The sequence below is a fragment of the Conger conger genome, chromosome 1, assembly GCF_963514075.1.
Source record: "Conger conger chromosome 1, fConCon1.1, whole genome shotgun sequence".
In the NCBI taxonomy this organism is placed as follows: Eukaryota; Metazoa; Chordata; class Actinopteri; order Anguilliformes; family Congridae; genus Conger; species Conger conger.
This window is the reverse complement of record NC_083760.1, coordinates 27,998,930-28,020,321: the sequence shown is the minus strand read 5'-3', so window position 1 is coordinate 28,020,321 and position 21,392 is coordinate 27,998,930. Positions and strand designations below refer to the sequence as shown.

At 42.4% G+C, this 21,392-nt stretch overlaps 1 protein-coding gene across 6 annotated transcripts in view; it reads left to right on the top strand.

Moving 5' to 3' along the window:
- The window catches only part of ralgapa2 (Ral GTPase activating protein catalytic subunit alpha 2), a 177,199-nt gene that overhangs the window by 28,991 nt on the left and 126,816 nt on the right, over positions 1-21,392 (top strand). For all 6 annotated transcript variants that reach the window (XM_061233565.1, XM_061233536.1, XM_061233549.1 and 3 more), the window contains exons 2-3: positions 3,951-4,061; positions 11,214-11,263. In XM_061233565.1, coding sequence (XP_061089549.1) covers positions 3,951-4,061; positions 11,214-11,263 — 161 coding nt within the window. The remainder of the gene's footprint in view (positions 1-3,950; positions 4,062-11,213; positions 11,264-21,392) is intronic.

Genomic DNA, 21,392 nt, shown 5'->3' with positions numbered 1-21,392 from the left:
CAGTATGCGGCGCAGTGCAGTGCAGATTGCTATGCTGCATTTGCATTACTCTGTTCCTAAAGCCATTGCGAGCGAGTGCGGGCAGCCAGTCCGGGTTGATGCTATCGGGAGCTCAGGAAGCTAAAGGAAGAGAGTAAAAATGGGATTTAATGAAGAGCGGGGTCCTCTGGGAGATAGAGGCTGTGACCCTTGGTCAGCCATACAGAGATAGAGAGTTAACCTCCTGCGATCCTATGCTAACACCAGTGTCCCCAGGCGTAATTGGCGCTGATGCAGCCCAGACGCCCGGGCGTTAAAGTCAGTGTTTGGACACGGCGGCCGACCGGAAAGGCCCATTATGCGTGTAGTGTGCTGGCCGGGTCGCCAGATGCCCCCCCCGCGCTCTGCCTCGCTGCGCCCGGCTGGCCTCCGTGGGAGTGCCAGGTCTCCCCCAGGTCTCTCGGGGAGCCAGAAGACGTGCGCGTTGGGGGAACGGAGTCGGTAATGGCCTCACCTCGCTAATTAGTCACGCTTGGTCGCACCTCACAGATCTCAATCTGCGCCGTTTTGCGGAATCCCTTCGGTTTCCTTGCGCAGAGTGAATTTTAATAGGCTTCATAAGCGTCCTTGTTATGAAATGATATGCAGAGCCGGTGTTTGTGGGACCCGAGACGCTCTTAAAAGGCAGCTCCGTTTATTTGTGTGTGATTGGGTCCACTGGCTCTGTATGCTGTTGCTGTTTTGCACATTTTTGCATCTCGCTGTTTTGTGTTCAACTCAGTCAGATGCCAAGGAGTGATTTTCCCGAGGAGTGGTGTTTTCCCCACATCGGGCAAGTTTGTTCAAGTACTGTGTTGTGACTCTATGAATGGCGAATAAAGATTAATTAATTGATTGATTGAGTCATTCTGATTAGCTGTGGGAGGAAACCGGAGTACCCGGAGTAAACCCACGCAGACACGGGGAGAACATGCAAACTTTGGGTTCGAATCCCCGTCGGCCGGGGCCTCTCTGTGCGGAGTTTGCATGTTCTCCCCGTGTCTGCGTGGGTTTCCTCCGGGTACTCCGGTTTCCTCCCACAGTCCAAAGACATGCAGGTTAGGCTGATTGGAGAGTCTAAAAAATTGCCCATAGGTATGAGTGTGTGAGTGAATGGTGTGTGTGCCCTGCGATGGACTGGCGACCTGTCCAGGGTGTATTCCTGCCTTTCGCCCAATGTATGCTGGGATAGGCTCCAGCCCCCTGCGACCCTGTTCGGGATAAGCGGGTTCAGATAATGGATGGATGGATGGATGGATTCTGATTAGCGCTTCATAGCAAAGATTTGAAATCTGTTTCCACTTTGGTGTGCTTAGTTTCTTTATCTTGTCAGTAGTGACGGTTAAATATCCATTTTCAATAAGCATTACCGGGTCAAAGGAGTTCTTGAAATTTCTTTGACAATAAGGACAACTACGGCATCGTTCTGTATGCTTGTGTTAGCGAGGTGTTCACTTCCCTGTTTCGCTCTTGTTTTTCTTACCAAGGTTGACATTGTTAGCGCAGGTCGGTCTAAACACGTGACTGAATCGCAGAGGTGGTTTTCAAACCTGCCTGGTAGCAGATACCAAATGCATAATAATTTCTAAAAAGCCACAATAATCAGTATCCACTCCAAAAAAAAAGCTTCTGTAACTTTGTTTTAGTAATATTTACAGTAAACAAACCCCAAGGTGTTACCTTTCAGAAGGATTATGCCTGTAGTTAGAAGGGTTCAAGAATATTGATCATTTTATTTTGGGTATGTCATTTTCAAGCTGTGTTAAAAAGGGGACGATACTTGTGGGGGTTTAAAAAACTGAGCCATCGAGCGAAAGCGTTTACCTCACGTAACCCTAAATCCACAGAGCTTCTGTTCTTTCGCCCTCGGAACAATTTACAGTGTCCCCAGTCAGGCTGTATTCGGGCAGCCTTAAGCCTAAAAGAAGGGATTTAAAACTCAAATCTGATATCGGCGTTAACATAATCACCTGAGTGACTTCACCTGGACCGGTTCCAAGCATCGCCTCTGTCCTCCTGCTGGTTGGGTCGCCACGGTTTCAGGACGACACAGAGTGGGGGCGGGGGGTAGGTTACCGGATGATTGACAACTGGAGGACAGAAGAGAAGACAGATCAGCAGGCAGCCGTCTGTCAACGTGGGAAAAAATACGGCAACCTGTTAGTAATTTGCGATATAGTCCTACTGATTTATTGCGTGCTGGTTGCGATGCGTCATTGATGCTTAAAGCAGAGTCAGAATGGCTTTTCCCTTTTTTCTGTTTCGTGTAGGCTGCAGTGTAGTATGTCAGAGCCTGTCATTGCATCTGGTGTCATCAGAAAGGATGAATGGCGGAATCGGAGAATCTGTTCTACTTTAGAGAACGGCGTGCTGTAGAAGGAACCGTGCCAAAAACGAGTCCTGCCAAGTGTTTTTATTTGAATCTGTGCATGAGTCAAATGGAACCGTGCAGTCGGTAACTGAGCGGATTCATGAGACGTATGTGAGCTGAATTTGTGTGGAATGTGGCTCATTGCCTTCTGGAAAAAACTCTGCAACCGCTCAGAAATTTTACCTAACTCGCAATTGCTAAACCACTGAAAAAACCCACAGAAAATAATTATACACCCCACTTTGATAAAAAACTGGATGTATTTACATTACATTTCATTACAGTTATTTAGCTGATGCTTTTATCCAAAGCCACTTACAATTGATTAGACTAAGATGGAGCTAATCCCTGGAGAAATGTGAGGGTTAAGGACCTTGCTCAAGGGCCCAACCGCTGCACTGGTCTATATTAGCTACACTGGGGCTTGAACCACCGACCTTGCAGGTCCCAGTCATGTACCTGAACCACTATGCTACAGGCCACCCTATATGTCCTCATCCGTCCACTCTAGTCTCCCTTGACCGTCCCTCCAGCAGGCTCCTGAGGGCTTCAGTCAGCACGTCTCCCCTTTTCAAACCTCCTGTTCCTGCCCTCCAGGGAAGCTCAGAGATATACAGTCAGGTTTATAAATATTTGAACACTGACACTGAAGTTATTGCTATTTTAGCTGTCTACCACAGGATATCGGTTTCCAATGTCCAAATATTTATGGACCTGACTGTATTACACGCGCAGCGTTAATGTGTTCTGTGCAAACAGTGCCCCAGAATTCCTTTATTCCAGCTGGGTTCGCTCTCATTGTGCATCATTAAGGCCTCCTGGGCTCTGAGCGCACGCAGGGCCGTGAGTTTCTGGCAAAGTGACAAACTCAGACGGGGCTCAGCGGTCTGTTCTCCTCATCAAACTTTCTCACGTTCTTGCTTGTGGTTTCCCTGTCTGTCACCAAAGAGCTTTCATACAGTCATAGCAATTATTATTATTATTTTTTTAATTACAGGATGAGAAGACTTTATATCAGGGGTGCACAGCAAGGGCCGATTCCACTTCTGGATTTTATGCTTATCCAACTTCGGCTTTTAATTATTTATTTGGCTGAATAATGTCTTGGTCAGACGTTTGTATATGCACCAGCTACGGCTGCAGACTGCAAGTGTATCGTAAATATTTTACTGTGCTCAAGTACAGGAGTGAACCAGCATAATTTCTTGAGTTATAAAATGGTCCACCAGGACCAGAGTTGTGCACCCCTGCTTTACATTGTCATTATATTGTCATTTGTTATGCCTATGATGATTATATTAAGATAATCACTAATTATAATGGATAGATTATAATAGATTAATGAATTAATTATCCTCATAATAATATGAAACCGTAAGATAATGCGGTTAACTATGACACTATGACTGATAGTCATTTTCTTTTGTAACTGACGGTGATGTACAGTTAGTGCCGGATGCAGGTTTTTAAACTGTAGCGGTCATGAGCTTTTGCTGTTGTCGACGAGGCGTGTAGAGTCTGCCTCAGCTCTAACAGTCTGTCCTCTCTCTCTCTCTTTCAGATATCATCGAAAAAAGTGAGCTGAAGCCGTTCTTCGAGTCCAACTGTTCTCAGATTTATTTTATCTTCTATGAAAATTTCATTATACTGGAAAGCAACTTAAAGCAAAAAGGTAAGCGCACGAAAGCGTCATAAGAAACGTCTGCAAGGTTATTGTTACGCAATTACCCACGTAGGCAAGCCATGTCCCTTGATTGATGCAATTTGGACGTGACTGTATTTTTATTGTGTTGATAATATCTAAAGGCTATGTTGACATGTGCACAGTATTCTGAATAATGGTGTTTATCCTGGTTACAGTCGTATCCTGAATAACCAGTTTTACATGCACTGTGAAATATGAGAGACGTATGCGAATATTCCTGCATACACGGTATTCAAAATATTCCAAATAAGCCCCATTGGACTATGTCTGTTATGTGTTAACCCTGTTATATATGTTCTTTTGGAGAGGTGCTCACTTTTTTGGGGGTGTTCTTTTTTGTGTTCCTCCAAATCAGCCTGTTGCAACATTATGAGTTATTTAGCTGACACTTTTATCCAAAGACATACACTTGATTTAACAAAGCAGTCTAATCAAGCTAGAACATGTTGTTAATGATCATTCTCATCAATACACCCTCTTGGAACAGCCGTTTAAAAAAGATGTTGCCTTCTTCCTTCAAGAGGACACATTGTGCCTTTCATAACTTAGAACTGATTAACACCAACAATGTAAACTTTTGAGTTAACCATGTGTGATTCAATATTTCTTACTCAATAGGAGTACTGTATTTGTATTTCTCAGCCAGAGGTACACTGTATTCCAAAGTTCCTCCATGATGCAATATTAATATTAATGACTTAATATTCTGTTTCAAAGAGGAATTTCTGATAATTGGTTACAGTTATTGGCATTTACCCAAGTCTTAAACATTCAGATTATCATTGGAATGTCAGCCTACATGTAAACATAGTTACTTTACTGTGAGTGCGTTTGAGTTTGTGCAGTCGTGTGTGTTTATGCATGCTTTCCATTTCTTCTTTAAACTTAAGAAAACTTGTTGATAGAGAACTACATATAGCTTGAGGGGCATTAATGAGATTTCGCATTGACCTTGCGTATTTCCCTTGAGTGTTTATTTTTGCAGCAGGTGCTATGGTGTGTGGGCTGCAGACTCAGCACAGTAATGTTAACCAGGCGGCCAAAGTCACTGAGGTCACACGTTTATTGTTGTCTCTGTGTTTTGTAAGGTCACACTTGCGGCGTGTAGCTAGCAGGTAGCAAAGCTGATTGCTACTTTAATACCTTTAACTACCTGTTTGACATTACCTGAATCCATCCTTGAATTGGGAAAGGGTTGATAATTCTGCCCAGGTGTATTAATGGGAATCACCTCAAGTTGCTGGTGCACCTACTGGTGTTCTCGAGAAGAACTATTATATTGTTCAATATCAATGTCGACACACAAAACCCTAAAGAACAAAACACATACAGTAGAACCTAATTATAACTTTCTCATTTAACAGCTTTTTATTCGGACTTGGGTGCCTCATGGAAATGTTTATTATTCTTTGAGTATTCTTAAGTCTGAAATGAAGAATACTCATTTCAGTGCTGTTGAAATAATGATAAATGAACTTGTCCTCCATTTTTACCTGGGGTTCCTGGTCCATTGCTGTTCCTGGTCCATTCCCTTATAAAAACCCATCAATGGCTGACTTCAGTTCAGTTATATAAACAAATCAACAGGATATCCTTTTTAAGGACTTTGTTTCCATTGCTCAAATACCCAGATGAAGATGTAACTTGAAAGCAAACAGCAACTCAGTAACACAGTCATATTCAAATTACAAGCTGCATTTACATTTGGTCATTTATGAGATGGAGACCAAATTAAAATAAGCACAGAAAAGGTTTGTGCAGCTTATTTTGTCATTTACGTGCAGTCAAATGTATTATCTTTGTCAATGATAACATTCATTTTGCTCAGTTCAGCTGAAATTAGTTTATTTGCAAGAGACAAAAACATAATTACCTGCCAATGATCAGCGATAATTCAGAAACCTGTCATGTTTGTTAATTAAGCCAAAAAAAAAAAACATATTGCTACCCTGTGATGATCTGTACAGAACCATTGTGTGTTTGCCGAATCAAGCAAAAAGTTGTTGCCTTACTCAGTTGCTATAAATGAGTACATTTGGTAACACAATTCTCTTCATTTCTCAGCTTTTCCTGAAATTTTCCATGCAATGTTCCACAAAGAAATGTCCCAACTCTTTTTGGGGTCACATGGATGTGAGCTGCGCGTTACATCTCCCTTAACAGACGGATACGACGAGCGTTGTATTTGATCGTATGACCATTTATCAAGACACATGACCGTTGGAATGCATTGTGATTCTTCTGCCTTTCTATGGGTTTTCTATAGGGCACCTTAGTCCACTATGGGTTCAAAATAGGCTAAGTCTGGGAACAAGCTAATTGGCCTCTGTGCATAAAATATTTACAATTCCTTAGCCTATTTTTGAAAATTTGTCTTAATTGCCACAAAATGACATTGATGAATTAAGTATTACATTTCAAACCATTGTTGTTCACTTGGGAAAAATGCCATTGAGATGTAATTCCATATGCTGGCTGTTAGGTTTGCCATATTCATTCCAACCTTTTGTGCAAGCAAAGGCTGCTAAGAGAAACCTGGATGAAAAGTGTGTGTGTCCCAAGCCAAGCTCAAGGGGTTAGCCTAACTCAGTGTGAGTTAATTATATGAACCTCTACAGGGCCGTCTGTAGCTTAGTGGTTAAGGTGCATGACTGGGACACGCAAGATCGGTGTAGCCACAATAAGATCCGCGCAGCCATTGGGCCCTTGAGCAAGGCCCTTAACCCTGCATTGCTCCAGGAGAGGATTGTCTCCTGCTTAGTCTAATCAACTGTACGTCGCTCTTTTAAATGCCATTAATGTAATGCCATGTAATGTCTACAACAGGGGTGCCCAATACGTCGATCACGATCGACCGGTCGATCGCAAAGGTAGTGTGGGTAGATCGCATTGCATTAAAAGAATTAGATAGCCTATCATCCATCCTCACTATGGCATGTGCCACTTGATTGGCGTACAGGGCAGCCAGTCTGAGATCGCGGTTGCGTGGTCAACCACTGCAAACTACTGCAAAAATGCAGGTGAGCTAATAACCTAGTTAGCTCCAATTTATCTCTACTAAAGAAAGGGTATAAAAATGAGTGGGGGAGCTGGACCAAGTAAGAAACCAAAAACTTACCACTTCCATCCGGAATGGGAGGAGGACTTTTTTTTCACAATGTCATATTCAAAGTGCGTTTGTCTGATCTGCCAATCTACCATCGCTATTCCAAAGAAGGGAAATGTCGAGCGGCACTTTCAGACTGTTCATAAAAACTACAACACTGACTTCCCTCCGAAAAGCGAGCTGAGAAAGAGAAAGGTGAAGGAACTAAAATCACAGTTGTCCGGACAGCAGTCATTTTTCTCACAGCTGAGCTCAAAAGCTAAGGCAGCCACCAAAGCATCGTTCCGGGTGAGTCACTCCATCATTAAGCACAAGAAGTCTTTCCAAGATGGAGAGATGATAAAAGAGGCATTCGTTGAAGCGGCTGACTCATTGTTTCGGGACTTTAAAAACAAACCGGAAATATTATCTTCAATCAAAGCTCTCCAGCTATCAAGAAGTACAGTGACACGGCGCTGTGAAGTCATGGCCGAGGACTTGACACAGCAGCTTTGGAAGGACATTGGAAGGACATTTTCTCTACAGACTCGAGAAAACCCAGCTCCCAGTGTGCAAATTGGACGGTGCGCCCGCAATGGTTGGCCGCTCAAATGTATTTATTGCCAAGTGCAGGGAGGACGATGCTTTCCCCGACTTCCTCAATTACCACTGCATAATACACCAACAAGCATTATGCGCAAAAATGCTAAACATGAAAGAGATAATGGATGTGGCAATGAAGATTGCCTGTTCTATTTGAGCTAGATCTCTTCAAAGACGGCTGTTCTGTGCGCAACTGGAGAAGGCTGACTGCGACCACACTGAGTTGTTGCTACACACTGACCTGAGATGGCTTAGTAGGGGGAAATTCCTGCAGAGATTCCGAGAGCTCTGTCCGGAGATAAAGAAGTTTCTCCTTGTCGCTAAACATGCAGAATACAACCAACTAAATGACGATTAGTGGCTGCTAGACTTGGCATTTTTAACCGATCTGACCAACATGTTTAATTTAGAGCTGCAGACAGAACCGTGGTCAATATGATCAGCTCAGTTAATGCTTTCAAATGAAAAATGCAACCTCTATCCTCAAAGCTCTGCAGCGCCATGAGTCAGCCTTTTCCCACATGAAGATTATTAAGTCCAAATACCGTACCACCATGAATGATGATCATTTGGAAGTCTGCTTGAGGATGGCTACCAGCAGCTACTGTCTGGACTATGCAACCCTGGCTGATTCCATGGAGTGCAGGGGCCTCATTTATAAACGTTGCGTAGGCACAAAAGAATGCGTACGCCACTTTCTAAGCAAACTTTGGCATTTATAAAAAACGAACTTGACGGGAAAATGTGCGGTCCTCCACGGAAACTCTGACCCATGCGTACGCACATTAACTGGAGAAATGAGAAACTGTGCCTTTAATGCTCGTGACGTAAGACCAGGAAAACGGGAAGTGAAACAGGATTTAAAAAGGTATAAAGATTTCCGGGAGTGGGTATGGCTGCTGTAAGGACGTGCTTCGTCCCTGTTATACTTATTAAAGTGTTGTGTTGTTGAATCTCGCTATACGGGTTCTCTCCCTTCATAAGTGCAACACAGCATTTGGCGACGAGAGAAGTCAAAAATGATATACAACAGATATCACTGTGTAAAATAAATCGAAATTGTTTGTTGTTGATTGTACTCTTAAAGGGTTCTGATTTTCTGCATGTTTACACTAGGACTCGGAACTATACTGTCCTCCCAGGTCCTATTTGCACTTGTTCTTGTGTTTAATTTGCACTTTGTTGTACGTTGCTCTGGATAAGAGCGTCTGCTAAATGCCATGCAATGTAATGTAATTAAATATTACCTCTCACGTATCATATACGAAGAGTTAATTTGCAAAAACGGATAAAAGCCTCTCTTACAACGAATAAACAAACAGCTGTTTCATTGATGCTCCCTGGAGTGCCCAAAAAATATGATTTAGGATGATGAATATAAACGGAGATGTTGTTGTAAAATAATCCCTCAAATATGTAGACGAACTGTTAAACAATACTTCATGTTATTAAATGTATTCTCATAAATAATATGGTGAACAGTCGGACAAATTGCGCTGCACTGATGCCGTTTACAATGCGTCAGTCGGGCAGATACGAGCATAGTTTAATATATTGTTATCATATTCATATATTATGTTTTATAATGTGTTTATTGTTATACATTTTTGTTCGTTTTATCTCTTAATTTTGAAACTGTGTTTTCAATGGTGCTAGACAAATAACGTGTATTATTATTATTATTATCATCGTCATCATCACATTCGTTGTGCAGAACTGTTCGTCATTTACAATCAATCAGGATAATTCCCACACCTGTAGCTTTTCAGAGGCAATCAAATGGCTGAAATCCCTTTTCTTGGCCTTCTTTTCAGCGTTTGCCATTGTCGTCTTCGTGAAATGCATATTCATTAGGGGTGTTTCACTGCCTATTTATAGGCAACTGTGGGCGGGACATGAAGCTGGCAAAGTTGCGCCACATTTAGAGTTGATTGTGATTTATAAAGGAAAACTGGCGTGGGACGTGCGTATGCACTGTTTTATAAATCAGAATATTTCTTTGCGTACGCACGTCCTAGGTTTCATGCTTAGGCAACCTTTTAACGTGAATCCTAAGCACAGTTTTATAAATGAGGCCCCAGGTCATCAGAGTAGGGTAATGACCAAAAATGTACAGAGTTGTATTGTGCCATACGGGTTCATGCAGTTATGCAAGGTACACCAACATCGATTGTATATATGAAGTGTACTCAGTATATATATAAATAAATATATGTTTAGCATTTTTTATGTAGGTAGATCATTTTGACTTGGTCATTTTAAAAGTAGCTCGCAAGCCGGAAAATTGTGGGCACCCCTGGTCTACAATTTATCCAGCATACCTCAGTCCAAAAATTAGATGGGACAAATTGAAATCACGCTACTTTGTTTGATCGTTATGGTTAAATTCAATTTATATGGGACATCTCATCATGGGATTGCAAGCTGAGTTGATCAAAAAACCGACTCCGGACACATTTCCATATCTACAGTCTGTGGACATGCTGTTTATCTTGCCTGGTGGAGGCTGCCTAATGACATGACTGTTGTTCAGGCAGGCCTGGTGCATCAACCTCATGTAACCACACTTGGTGTCGCAGTACAGTGCATTTTGAAATGTGTGTAGGATACAGACGTGGTACCGATTGCTGCAAAGTTTCACCTGTTGCATCATTCATTGTGCAAGTCAGAACTGACATTTTCATGCTCTTTAAAAGATGTTGTAAGAATTTAATCTGTATTGCCAGACTTCGCAAATACAGTAGAACCTCCGTTACAACCTCAGAGTGACTGGCTGGTCAAATGCACTACTCATACACAATTGTATCTTATCAGTAGCAAGCTCTTTATTATCACTTACAGTTCAGGTGGGGATTAAACTACATTTTTTTAAAGCAAAAAAACCCCCCCTGAAATGCTATCAAAATTGTCAAAGAGACATGCACGTTGAGAATATTGTGTGGAATAATCAACTATTTTTTGATATTGAGAAGGACCAGCGCAAAATTAAATAGTTCAAAGATTGTGGGTGAATGAAAAGATATGTGATTGTACTCCAGGGGAAAGTGCATATCTATGGGGACTCTGTCTCAGTCTCTGTCTGGCAGCTATATAAAACATTTAAAGATGTCAGATATAAGCCAGTCCTGGGTGAAAATGATATGGGTTTTGATTGGAACAGCTGACAGTTCACCGAAGGAATTTTGGGGCAAAATCTCAGTTTCAGTTGTTTTTCAAGCTCAACACTCTCTGTCCCATTATGTGTAATTACATGACATAATCATAATTTGATATGGCATGTGCCTTCCTGTTAGGTGAAAGAGTGCATGACATCACTTAGCATGGGAAAGTCATAGGGAATATCAGACTGTGAATTGTACATAATAATAATAATAATAATAATTATGATGATAATTAAAAATACAAAGTAAAGTCTCTTTCTCTTTTTCCAGGGAACAAATCGCAACGGGAGGAGCTGGACTCCATTCTCTTTATTTTTGAAGTAAGTTCAACTTATCACACACACACTCTCTCTCTCTCACACACACGTACACACACACGGACATGGTCTTAAAATGCAAAGAAATAAAAAACTATTAGAGAAATTCATGGTGCAAGGTATGGGAATGCCGTATTTACATCAATGTAGCAAATGAAAAACAATAAGTATAATATCCATCATGTCATGACCACTATCAGTGAAGTTCTCTAATATCACGGAAGCCACTAGCCGCTAGCTGCACTGAAAATGACCCTCCGTTTTGTCGTGTCCATTTAAAAAAATCATTGGTGACAAACTAAATGAAATGTTCATTTAAAATCATTCAGCTGTAACTGTTCGCAGCGAACATAGTTCCCGGCGAATCTTTGCCTTGTTGAACGCATGTCGGGTTAAAAACTTATCAAGGATATAACAACAGTACCTCAGACTCACACCCAAAACCTTTGAGTTAAAAGTCCAGTTCTCTAACAATTATAAGCTGCCGGTCAGTGCTGCAAAAGTCTCTTCAGCAGGTGAAATGTGTGTAAACATGCTAATTCCTTATATACATACAACCTTTGCGAGCACACGATAATGCATTTCTAAATACAGTCTCGTTTAGCAGGGGTGACCTCTGGCAGCTCCGCTTCCAGATTCTTCTCCTCAAGGATCCATGCACACAATCTTTTTCATCTACTTTACCCTCCAGGGGTGTGAATTATACTGCACCATACCATGTTCTTTACACTTGGTGCAAAATAACAAAAGAAAAATGGATGTAGTTCACTTTTTCAGAAGTGTTTCCTTGCTTTTTGTGCTGGGTTGACAGGAAACAGGAAATGTAGCTAACGTGGCAGAATCTTCAGTCTAACTGTGGACGTTATGACCTGTTAAGCTGGAATAACGAGTTCAAGAATAGTGTTTTACAATGCTATGCATTTGAAAGTCATTGAATGGTTAACTTGTTTTATAATGACAGTTAAATGACCCTTTAAGTGTACAAGTGCCGATAGAGAAGCTGGCAAGCAAATTGTTTTCTATTTATGCGACAGTCTGTGTTCAACTGGGTTGAATTTGTGTTATGTTATTTTTCGTTTATGTAATTAAAGTTCAACATACCTAGTATGTTGTGTTAGTGTTTTCATTATTGTGTATTGAAGTACGTGGGTGCCAATTAGATTCACCTTGAAGACCGAAATAGAAAAATGCACCATCGGCCCATTGACGGTCTGTATGTTCTCTCGGCGCTGTTGGATTTCAGTCTAGTTTTCAAGTGTTTCAACCGTCACCTAGCACTGTAAGGATTCAAAAATGTTCTACAGACCAGAATCCATAAAAAAGACAAAACAAAAAAGTCTTAAATATTTATGTCATGTCCCTTTCAGGAAGAGGAAGTAGTGAAATCCGCTTAAGAGTAGAATGCATTTGGCCCTCTTTCTCTCTCTATCCCTCTCTCGCTCTGTTTCATTTCTCCCTCTCTTTCTCTCTCATTTTCTGTTTCTTTCTCTCCTTCTCTCTCCCGCTCTCACTCTGTTTCATTTCTCCCTCTCTTTCTCTCTCATTTTCTGTTTCTTTCTCTCCTTCTCTCTCCCGCTCTCACTCTGTTTCTTTATCTCCCTCTCTCTCTGTTCCTCTCACTGTTTCTCTCTCTGTTCCTCTCTTACTCTGTTTCTTTTCTCCCTCTCTCATTTTCTGTTTCTTTCTCTCCTTCTCTCTCCCTCTCTCACTGTTTCTATCTCTCTCCCTCTATGTTCCTCTCTCACTCTCTCCCTCTCTCTCTGTTCCTCTCACTGTTTCTTTTTCTCTCCCTCTCTCTCTGTCCCTCTCTCACTCTGTTTCTTTTCTCCCTTTCTCTTTCTCTCTCATTTTCTGTTTCTTTCTCTCCTTCTCTCTCCCTCTCTCACTCTGTTTCTTTCTCTCCCTCTCTCTGTTCCTCTCACTGTTTCTTTCTCTCTGTTCCTCTCTCACTGTTTCTTTTTCTCTCCCTCTCTCTCTCCCTCTCTCACTCTGTTTCTTTCTCTCTTCCTCTCTTCCTCTATCTCTCTCTCTCTTTCTATTTCTTTCTCTCTTCCTCTATCTCACTTTCTGTTTCTTTCTCTCTCTCTCTGTTCCTCTCTCACTCTGTTTTTTTCTCTCTCTGTTCCTCTCACTCTGTTTCTTTCTCTCTTTTCCTCTCACTCTTTTTCTCTCTCTGTTCCTCTCTCACTCTGTTTCTTTCTCTCTCCATTCCTCTCACTCTGTTTCTTTCTCTCTCTAAGCTCACTGTCTATACGGAAGTGCACATTCAAATCTATTCAAATGTGTCCTGGCCTTTGTGCAAATTTCCACCATGTAATGTGACCTGGACATTCGATTACAGTGAAAGTAAAAAATAAAAAATAAACATTCTCAAGAGTTGCAGTATCGATTTGTCGTGGCTTCAAATATCCGTTCTATAATAGGCTAATTATTGTTAATGTTATTGCATTTATTTTATGATTATACATATCAATTTACATGCAAGTGTTAGTATTTTATTTTAGTGTTCTTAACGTGCCGTTAGTGCTATGAAGAGGTTCTTCTGCACAGGAACACACCACAGTTTTGGTGGTAGGGGGGGTTGGACTAATCACAGGAAGATACCCCCTCCCTCTCCCCTCCCCCTCTAAGCACCAATGCGTCCTCTAAAAGCCGTGCGATATGTGTGTGATGTGACTGACATCTGTCCTGAGGGCTTGTGTTTTGCCGTGAGGCCAGACAGATTACAGTGCTTAGGGTGAGCCCCTTTATTGTGTGGGTAAATCATTGGGGGGGAAATGTGGAATCATCCTCCATGCTACTGTTTGGGAGGAGGTGGGTGATGGGGGGTCTTTGTTCTTTCAGCCTCCAAGAACAACCCCCCCCACCCCCACAGCACCCTTTGTGTCTGGTCCTGCTCTCTTTGAATGCTCATGGTGCTGGTGGTTTGTGTGTGTGTGTGTGTGTGTGTACATGCGTGTTTGTATGTGTGTATCTCTGTGTGAGCGTACATACGTGTGTGTGTCTGTCTATCTGTGTGTGTGAGAGCCACACATAAATATATAGTGTGTGTAAGATGTGTTCTTTGTTTGTTTATGTATGTTTGTGGGTGCACTGTATGTGTGTGTGCTAGATTGAGGATTTGCTCCTCCCCGAGAGAGCAAACAACAAAACATATTGAAGATATCAGCATGTTTGTTATGCATTTCTCCTTATTTTTCTCTATAGTCCTTTGAAAAGTTGAGATGCTGTCAGCCCGGTCCAATTTAGATATTTCCTATCTTGTTTAGGATTAGACAAGCAATTTCAGTAACCCCCCCTCATATCCACAAGTAGCGCTTTATAAAGCTTTCAGAAAAAAACAAGATAAGAATGGCTTACCCTGAAAAGCAACAACCTTTCACCGCAAACCCTCCACTAACACACAATACAGTGATGTCAAAAGCACACAGAAAGTGACTATTAAAGGAGTCAGTCAGTAGTTATGTGTAGTGAGCTATCTGTAATGCTAACTGTGTACTTCTACGTTTAGTGTTTGAAATGTGGAGTGGGGGGAAGTTAAGATCAAACATTAAGATAAACAAATCACATCAGACTATGAATGCCAAAATATGGTCAACATAAATATCCCCCGACTAAATTATGTGTCCCCAGTGAGTTTCTGACTTTGGGTGGGCTTGAAACCCTGTGACTCGTCATTTTTAAGACCCCCCCCCCGCCATTCCTCTGGCACTGTGCCTATTCCCGGCTCGAGTCCCGCTTCCGGACGGAAGCGGAGAGAGAGCAGGAAAGAAAGCGCTAGGCATCGGAACAAATGACACCGTTCTGAAACCATTCCTGCACGAACATCTCTTTATCCCATAGCTGCCACTGCAGGTGAACGGTAGAAAATCGATAGCTGCAGTCTAGGTGCGGCGAACACGGCGATTTCTTCGCTTCTTGGTACATCGAGCCGATGACTTCCTCTCAGCGTCAGCAGCATTACCCCGCCGCTGTGTAGTCGGTCGATCGATATGTCAATATGTGAGTACTGACCTAGTGGACAGCTCGCGGTTCGACCACTCCCGACTGCTGCCGCTCGCAAAACGGCTAAATGGTCACTTTGTGGTCACTTTGCCCCGCCCAACCATAACTTCCAAAGGATGCATTAGTGTAACTGTCATTTGATGGTTTATGTGTCAGATGCAGTTATTGGCTCTTGCCAACAATTGTTCCCTCCACATAATGTATTATAGCGTGGTGACATGGAGTGATTATGGTGAACGTTTCCATAGAGCAGTGGTCTATGCCATGGAGGGCCATTTTCACGCACACTAGTCTCTAGAGTTTGCAGAGAATGGTGCAAAAAACTTTTAAAAACCAGAGAGCAGCAGTTCTACACACAGAAACACCTTGTTAATGAGAGACGTCAAAGGAGAATTGCCAGAGTGGTCAAAGCTGACAGGAAGGTGACAGAAACGCAAATAAGCACACATTACAACAGTGGTATGCATCTCTGAACACACAACACATCATAACTCTTAAGTGGATAGGCTACAGCAGTAGAAGTCTAAAAACAAAGTCTAATAAATACCTAATAAAGTGCTCGGTGAGTGTATAATGAATATACACATAGTCATAGTGTAATGTGTTATTTGTGTTGTCTAAATATCAACAGTCCTTTATATTCTGTGCCTTTATGGCTTATGTTAAATGCATATGGCTGAATGACTAATAGAAATCAATTAGGGTAGCATACATCGGTTGGAGTGAAAACCTGCATCCACACACCTTCCGAGACAGCGAGTTTGAGACCACCGACACAAACACAGGGCGCTGCTCTGTGGCGTTATTTTACCCCCGAGCTGAGCGAACGCCCACGGCCGAGAAAACGTGCGCCCTCTCCTCTCCACGGCCGCACAAAGGCCGCTGTGTTCCCGCCCTCGGCCGCGATGCCCGGCCCTGCCCGCTGCCCCGGCACCGGACAATGGCAGCCCTGTGAGTCCAGCCTGCGCGTCAGGAGCGCCCCGGAAACTCAGCCGTTTCTGCGGTATATCCGGGGGGGGTGGAGGCTAATGGGAATTCCACCACCTCTGCCCAAAAACACAGCGATTTGCAGCCTTAGTGGCTAAGGTATTTATCTGGGACCTGGAAGGTTGGCGCTTCAAGCCCTGGTGTAGCCGCAATGAGATCTATGCAGCTGTTGGGTTTTTGAGCAAGGTCCCTAACCCCGCATTGCTCCAAGGGGATTTGTCCCCTGCTTAGGCTAATCAACTGTAAGTCTCTTTGGAGAAAAGTGTCAGCTAAATAACTGTAACATAACGTAATGCACTGTGATTTTTACGCAAATGTCCGCCTTTCTAATCCCAACAAAGGGTGAATGGGTTTAAATTGTATTTGTTTCGGATTCAAACGTAGCTTGGAACAAATGAAATAATCCCAAAGGTGTAAACCCCGCCCATCTGCTTCTCCATGCAGGCTCAAATGCATCAGCATGTCAATACAGCACTGAAAAGTTGAATCCAAAACAAACACTGTTTGAACTGTTGTTTTGTAGTTCTGGCAATACTGGATGGTTGGTTGTTGAGTATGACTGTTTGACCATGTGCCTGAAAAGCTACAGTATGATTTATATTAGGTGGTATCTGAGCCATTTTGAGCAATACACAGTGCTGGATTATGTTCAAATATAGCTAAGATGAGAGGTAACCATAACTGTGGTGGCTAAAGCAATCTGAGAGACCAGGCCTAATTCAGATTCACAGATCAAGTAAATCCTGCTGTGGTTTGAGAGAGACTTTTTAAAGGTAGCAAGCCATATTGTAGTTAGCCAGGCAATGGAATGTAACATTTTGAAGACATTATTGAGTTCAACTTAAATCTAATGGCGCATTGTGTTATCAGAAATAAACATGGAATTGAGCCAGGACTACTCTATGCAATGTATAAGCCTGGAAATTAGCACAGTGCTGGCACACACATACACGCACATATACACACACACACACACACACACACACACACTTACCGGCATACTGTTATTTACTGTACTTATCTGTGGCAGCAGGTGCTACAATTGTAATTTCCATTTCGTGCTGAAATAAATATCAAGTGCCAAGGCAGCCTGATTTTATTGGTGTCATTGGCCTTTATAAAAGTACAATGAAACAGGGTATCCACCCAATTTTCAACGAAACTTTTCTCTAAGTACTAAAAATAGAACTGACCAGGGTGACTTAGAGAATGAAATGCATAAATACATTAAATAGGTTAATAAGAGTTGGCTGCAGAAAAAATTCATTCTACTGTATAATAGTACAGTACATATTCATGACTATTGTCATAAGTAAGAACACATGGTGAAATTTGACAAAGAGCAAACAGACCGTTATATTAGTAAGGTAAAAAAAATAATAATAAATTGCCGCCTTCTCTCCGACAAAAGTTGGACCTAGGAGATCTCTTGAACCTGTCTCCAATACTGCCTTCTCTAGGGTGAATATAAACACCAAAAACGCTCCCTCCCTCGATATGTTGTAGATTGCGTTCGTTTATTCATGCTAATTGACTCCCGGAGCTGCAGTTAATAAGTGAAAATTGAGATCGTTCATGAAACAAGCGTGATGCGTCCCCAGTGTCGGTTGCCTCTCAATGCCTCGCTTTCGAGATCGGTGAGGAAGAGGCACGTACGGAACGTGAGCGGAAAATAGCAGCGCTGCCTATTTTCCGCTCTCTGTTGTCCTTCAGTTAATTCGCTCCGGTACATTAATGTATGGAGTTCAAGTGGTACGCTGTCGAGGATCAGTGCTTGGAACAAACTGTCAGGACAGGAAAATCTACCCTTTTACGCATGCATGCATTTGGGCTTTAATGCATATTCCACAAAACAAAGTTAATCATTAGAAAAAGTAAAGTAAGAAGGCCTATATTATGGCAATTTATGTGCACTTTACACACCAGGTATTTGTGCTAAGCCCCAGGAATAGCTTGGTTTATTAATGTTTTAAACTGTTAGTTCCTTTTTTGTCTGTAAGTGCGAATCGATTATTCTACTCATGACTTAATTGCACACCAGACTCCCCAGAAATAACTGTGCTGTGCTTTCAGTTCATCCACTGTAACAAATTCCTTGACAATCATGTTTTTCCGGCTGACAATTGTGCATGTAAATTGCTGTCTAAAAATATGCCCATGTTTCTATTACTTTTTGAAGTAATTAATGGAAAAAAACTGCTCTAATTTTAGTTCAGGGCAGCGATGTTTTGAGTGTAATCAAATTTAATACTGTGGGTTTGGCACACACATTTAAAAAAGGGGGTAAGCCTTACTCTCTTTACACTTGGGGAATGCCCCCCCCTCCATTTTGGTGACTTATTAGGGGTCAAAGCATGAAGTGCTGGAACCATATTGATTTTGTTCTGTTTTTTTTATTTATTTCTTTAATTATTTTTATTTGCTAAAACTGAATGGGCAGCAAAAACTGATTGTTGGCTACAAAATTTGGCAGGTAGGTTGAGTTACTCCACCACTTCTCAGGTTTTTGCACTGATGCCTATCGGCCCCTTGGAGACGCTGTAATGCAGCCATTTTAGCCCATAACTCCTGAATTGTTTGGTCCAGAATCAAAATAATTTTTGCCCCAGGTTTGCCCCCAAACCTGTTTCTGACACAATCCTGGTCACTATGGATTTTTGAATGGTTTATTTTTCTCTTTTTCTTTTGCAATTGACAAAACCGTGGTTAGCACAGTTGCCTTCCAGCAAGGAGGTCCTGGTTCAAAACCAGCCAGGTCCTTCATCATGACATTTAGTCCATGTGTATTGCTGCTCCATCAAAGTCTCTGTGCTTGGGTCGCTTTGATGCAAGATTGTTTCTGAACTCCTGCAACGTCCCAGACATACACTTATGTAAAAAAATTTTGAATTACTGAGAAATTTGTTTTTGAAAGAAATCAATACTTTTATTCACCTAGGTAGCATTAAATTGATTAAAAAATACAGGCAAGACATGGATAAAGTTACAAATTTCTATTACTTTTTGAAGTAATAGTTTTTTAATTGAAACATTGCATTTGATTGGAAATCCCAAATTTCAGCAGCCATTACTCCACTACCGTGTTGCATCATCCTTAATTAATCATGCTAATGTGCTAATTTGGTACTAGAGAAACCTCCATTTAAATTACTGTAAGTGCAGCTGAATTGTATTGTGATCTTTAATGAAGCTAAATAAATGTCTTTCATTTGTTTCACTATCTAGTACACTGGCATTTCTAAAGCTCTAAAGTACACTACTGTCTTGAAAGAAGAGAGTAAACTGGGTCTAACCAGGACAGAAAGTGTGGTGGAAAAGTAGAAGGCCCAGATGCACAGCTGTGCAGGGGACAAGTGCAGTTTGAGAAACAGACACTTTACAGATCCTCAACTGGCAGCTTCCTTGAACAGTACACGTCAAACATCAGTTTCATCTGCAACAGTGAAGAGACTCTGGGATACTGGCCTTATAGGCAGAGTTTCATGGAAAAAGCCGGCAAACAGGAAGAGGTTAAAATGGGCAAATGAACACAAAGATTGGACTATAAGACCATTGAAGCCTATATGGGCAGAATTCTCGCTTTACAAAACTTTAGAAAAATCCTCGCTTCACTGCTGCAGATTAAACTTATGTTTTTACGGTTCAGTTTTCATATTTTATTTTGTTTTTCCCAGTCCCCCATCTCATGAGAACACACAGGGCTTGTCACCACACAAGTGACAAGAATAGTTGTGATTTATTGAAAGCATAACCTACTTGGGTGTGCATATTTGGTTGTACTTTAAAAACATGCTCTTTGACTTTGATCTGTGTTGGAGTAGGGAGCGATGCTGATGACATGTGACTCGCTTCTTTCTGAACCCTTTCCCTTGATGTCATATATATTTGCTGAATTATTGTTAGAATGATCCTGGGTATTAAAAAAATATCAAAGTCGCACACTCAAGTTCCTCCATGTTGTGTTTTCTGCAGTTGTTTTGTATGTCGCTTTGGATAAAAGCATCTGCTTAATGAAATGTAATTTTATTGCCCTGACTAAGGCATCTACCTGACAAGGTTGGTCAATAAAATACAGCAAGGAGGAACTTGTTTTTTAATAAATATCTATGCACTGCACCACTCTCATTTTTGGATGTGTCGCCATTTTGTGTATCTATAATGTTCTTTGGTATGATACTAGTATTTAAACTAGAATGTCCATATGGAGGGATGTAGAGTCTGGGGTTCAGAGGGTAGGGGCATGAGGGTATGGGCTGGACCAGGGGAGGACCAGGGCTGCAGCAGCCCACGACCTCAGAGCGGTGGTCCGGGGGTCCGGTTGAATCGGTCCATGAGCTCCTGCGGTTTGGTGGAGTGGCAGGCCCCCCAGGAAATGAAACAAAGAAGGATGTTCAGCACTAAAATGTATTGGTACGTAGAATAACATTTTGTCCTGCACTAGAGAGAACGTGGAGGAAGAAATGGTAAATGGACTGCATTTACAATGCGCTTTTATCCAAAGCGCTTTACAATTGATGCTTGTCATTCATCCATTCACACACACACTCACTCACACACCAACAGCAATTGGCTGCCATGCAAGACACCCTCCAGCTCGTCAGGAGCAATTGGGGGTTAGGTGTCTCGCTTGGGGACACTTCGACCCATCGAATTGAACCGGCGACCCTCCGACTGCCAGATGACCGCTCTTACCTCCCGAGAACTTTGCAAGAGAAAGTTTCACCGGCATTATTTCCGGAGAATTCCAAAGTTGGGCGCGACAGAAAAGCACAGCTTCCGACCTTCCGAAACCTCCGAAAACCCCCCCCCGGGACGCCTCCGGGAGCGGCGCGCGGCGGCGGTGTGGCCGGAAACCTAAGCAGCGGATCATGCAAATGGGCCGGGCCCCGCCGGCCGGAGGGAAGGACGGCCGTAATTCCGCATCTTTATGCCGGGAGCCCGGCGGCAGATTACAGTAACCCCTGCCGGGGGAGTCTGCGCGGCTTCCGGCGACTCGTTTTTTGGTGAGCGAATCTCCGCCGGCTCAACCCCCCGCTGGGCCTCCCTCGCTCCGTCTCGACTCCTCCCGGCTGCGGAGGGTTTTGGGGGGTTTTGGGCGGGAGGAGGACGGCTATTACCGCCCCTAGAAAGACCCCGGAGG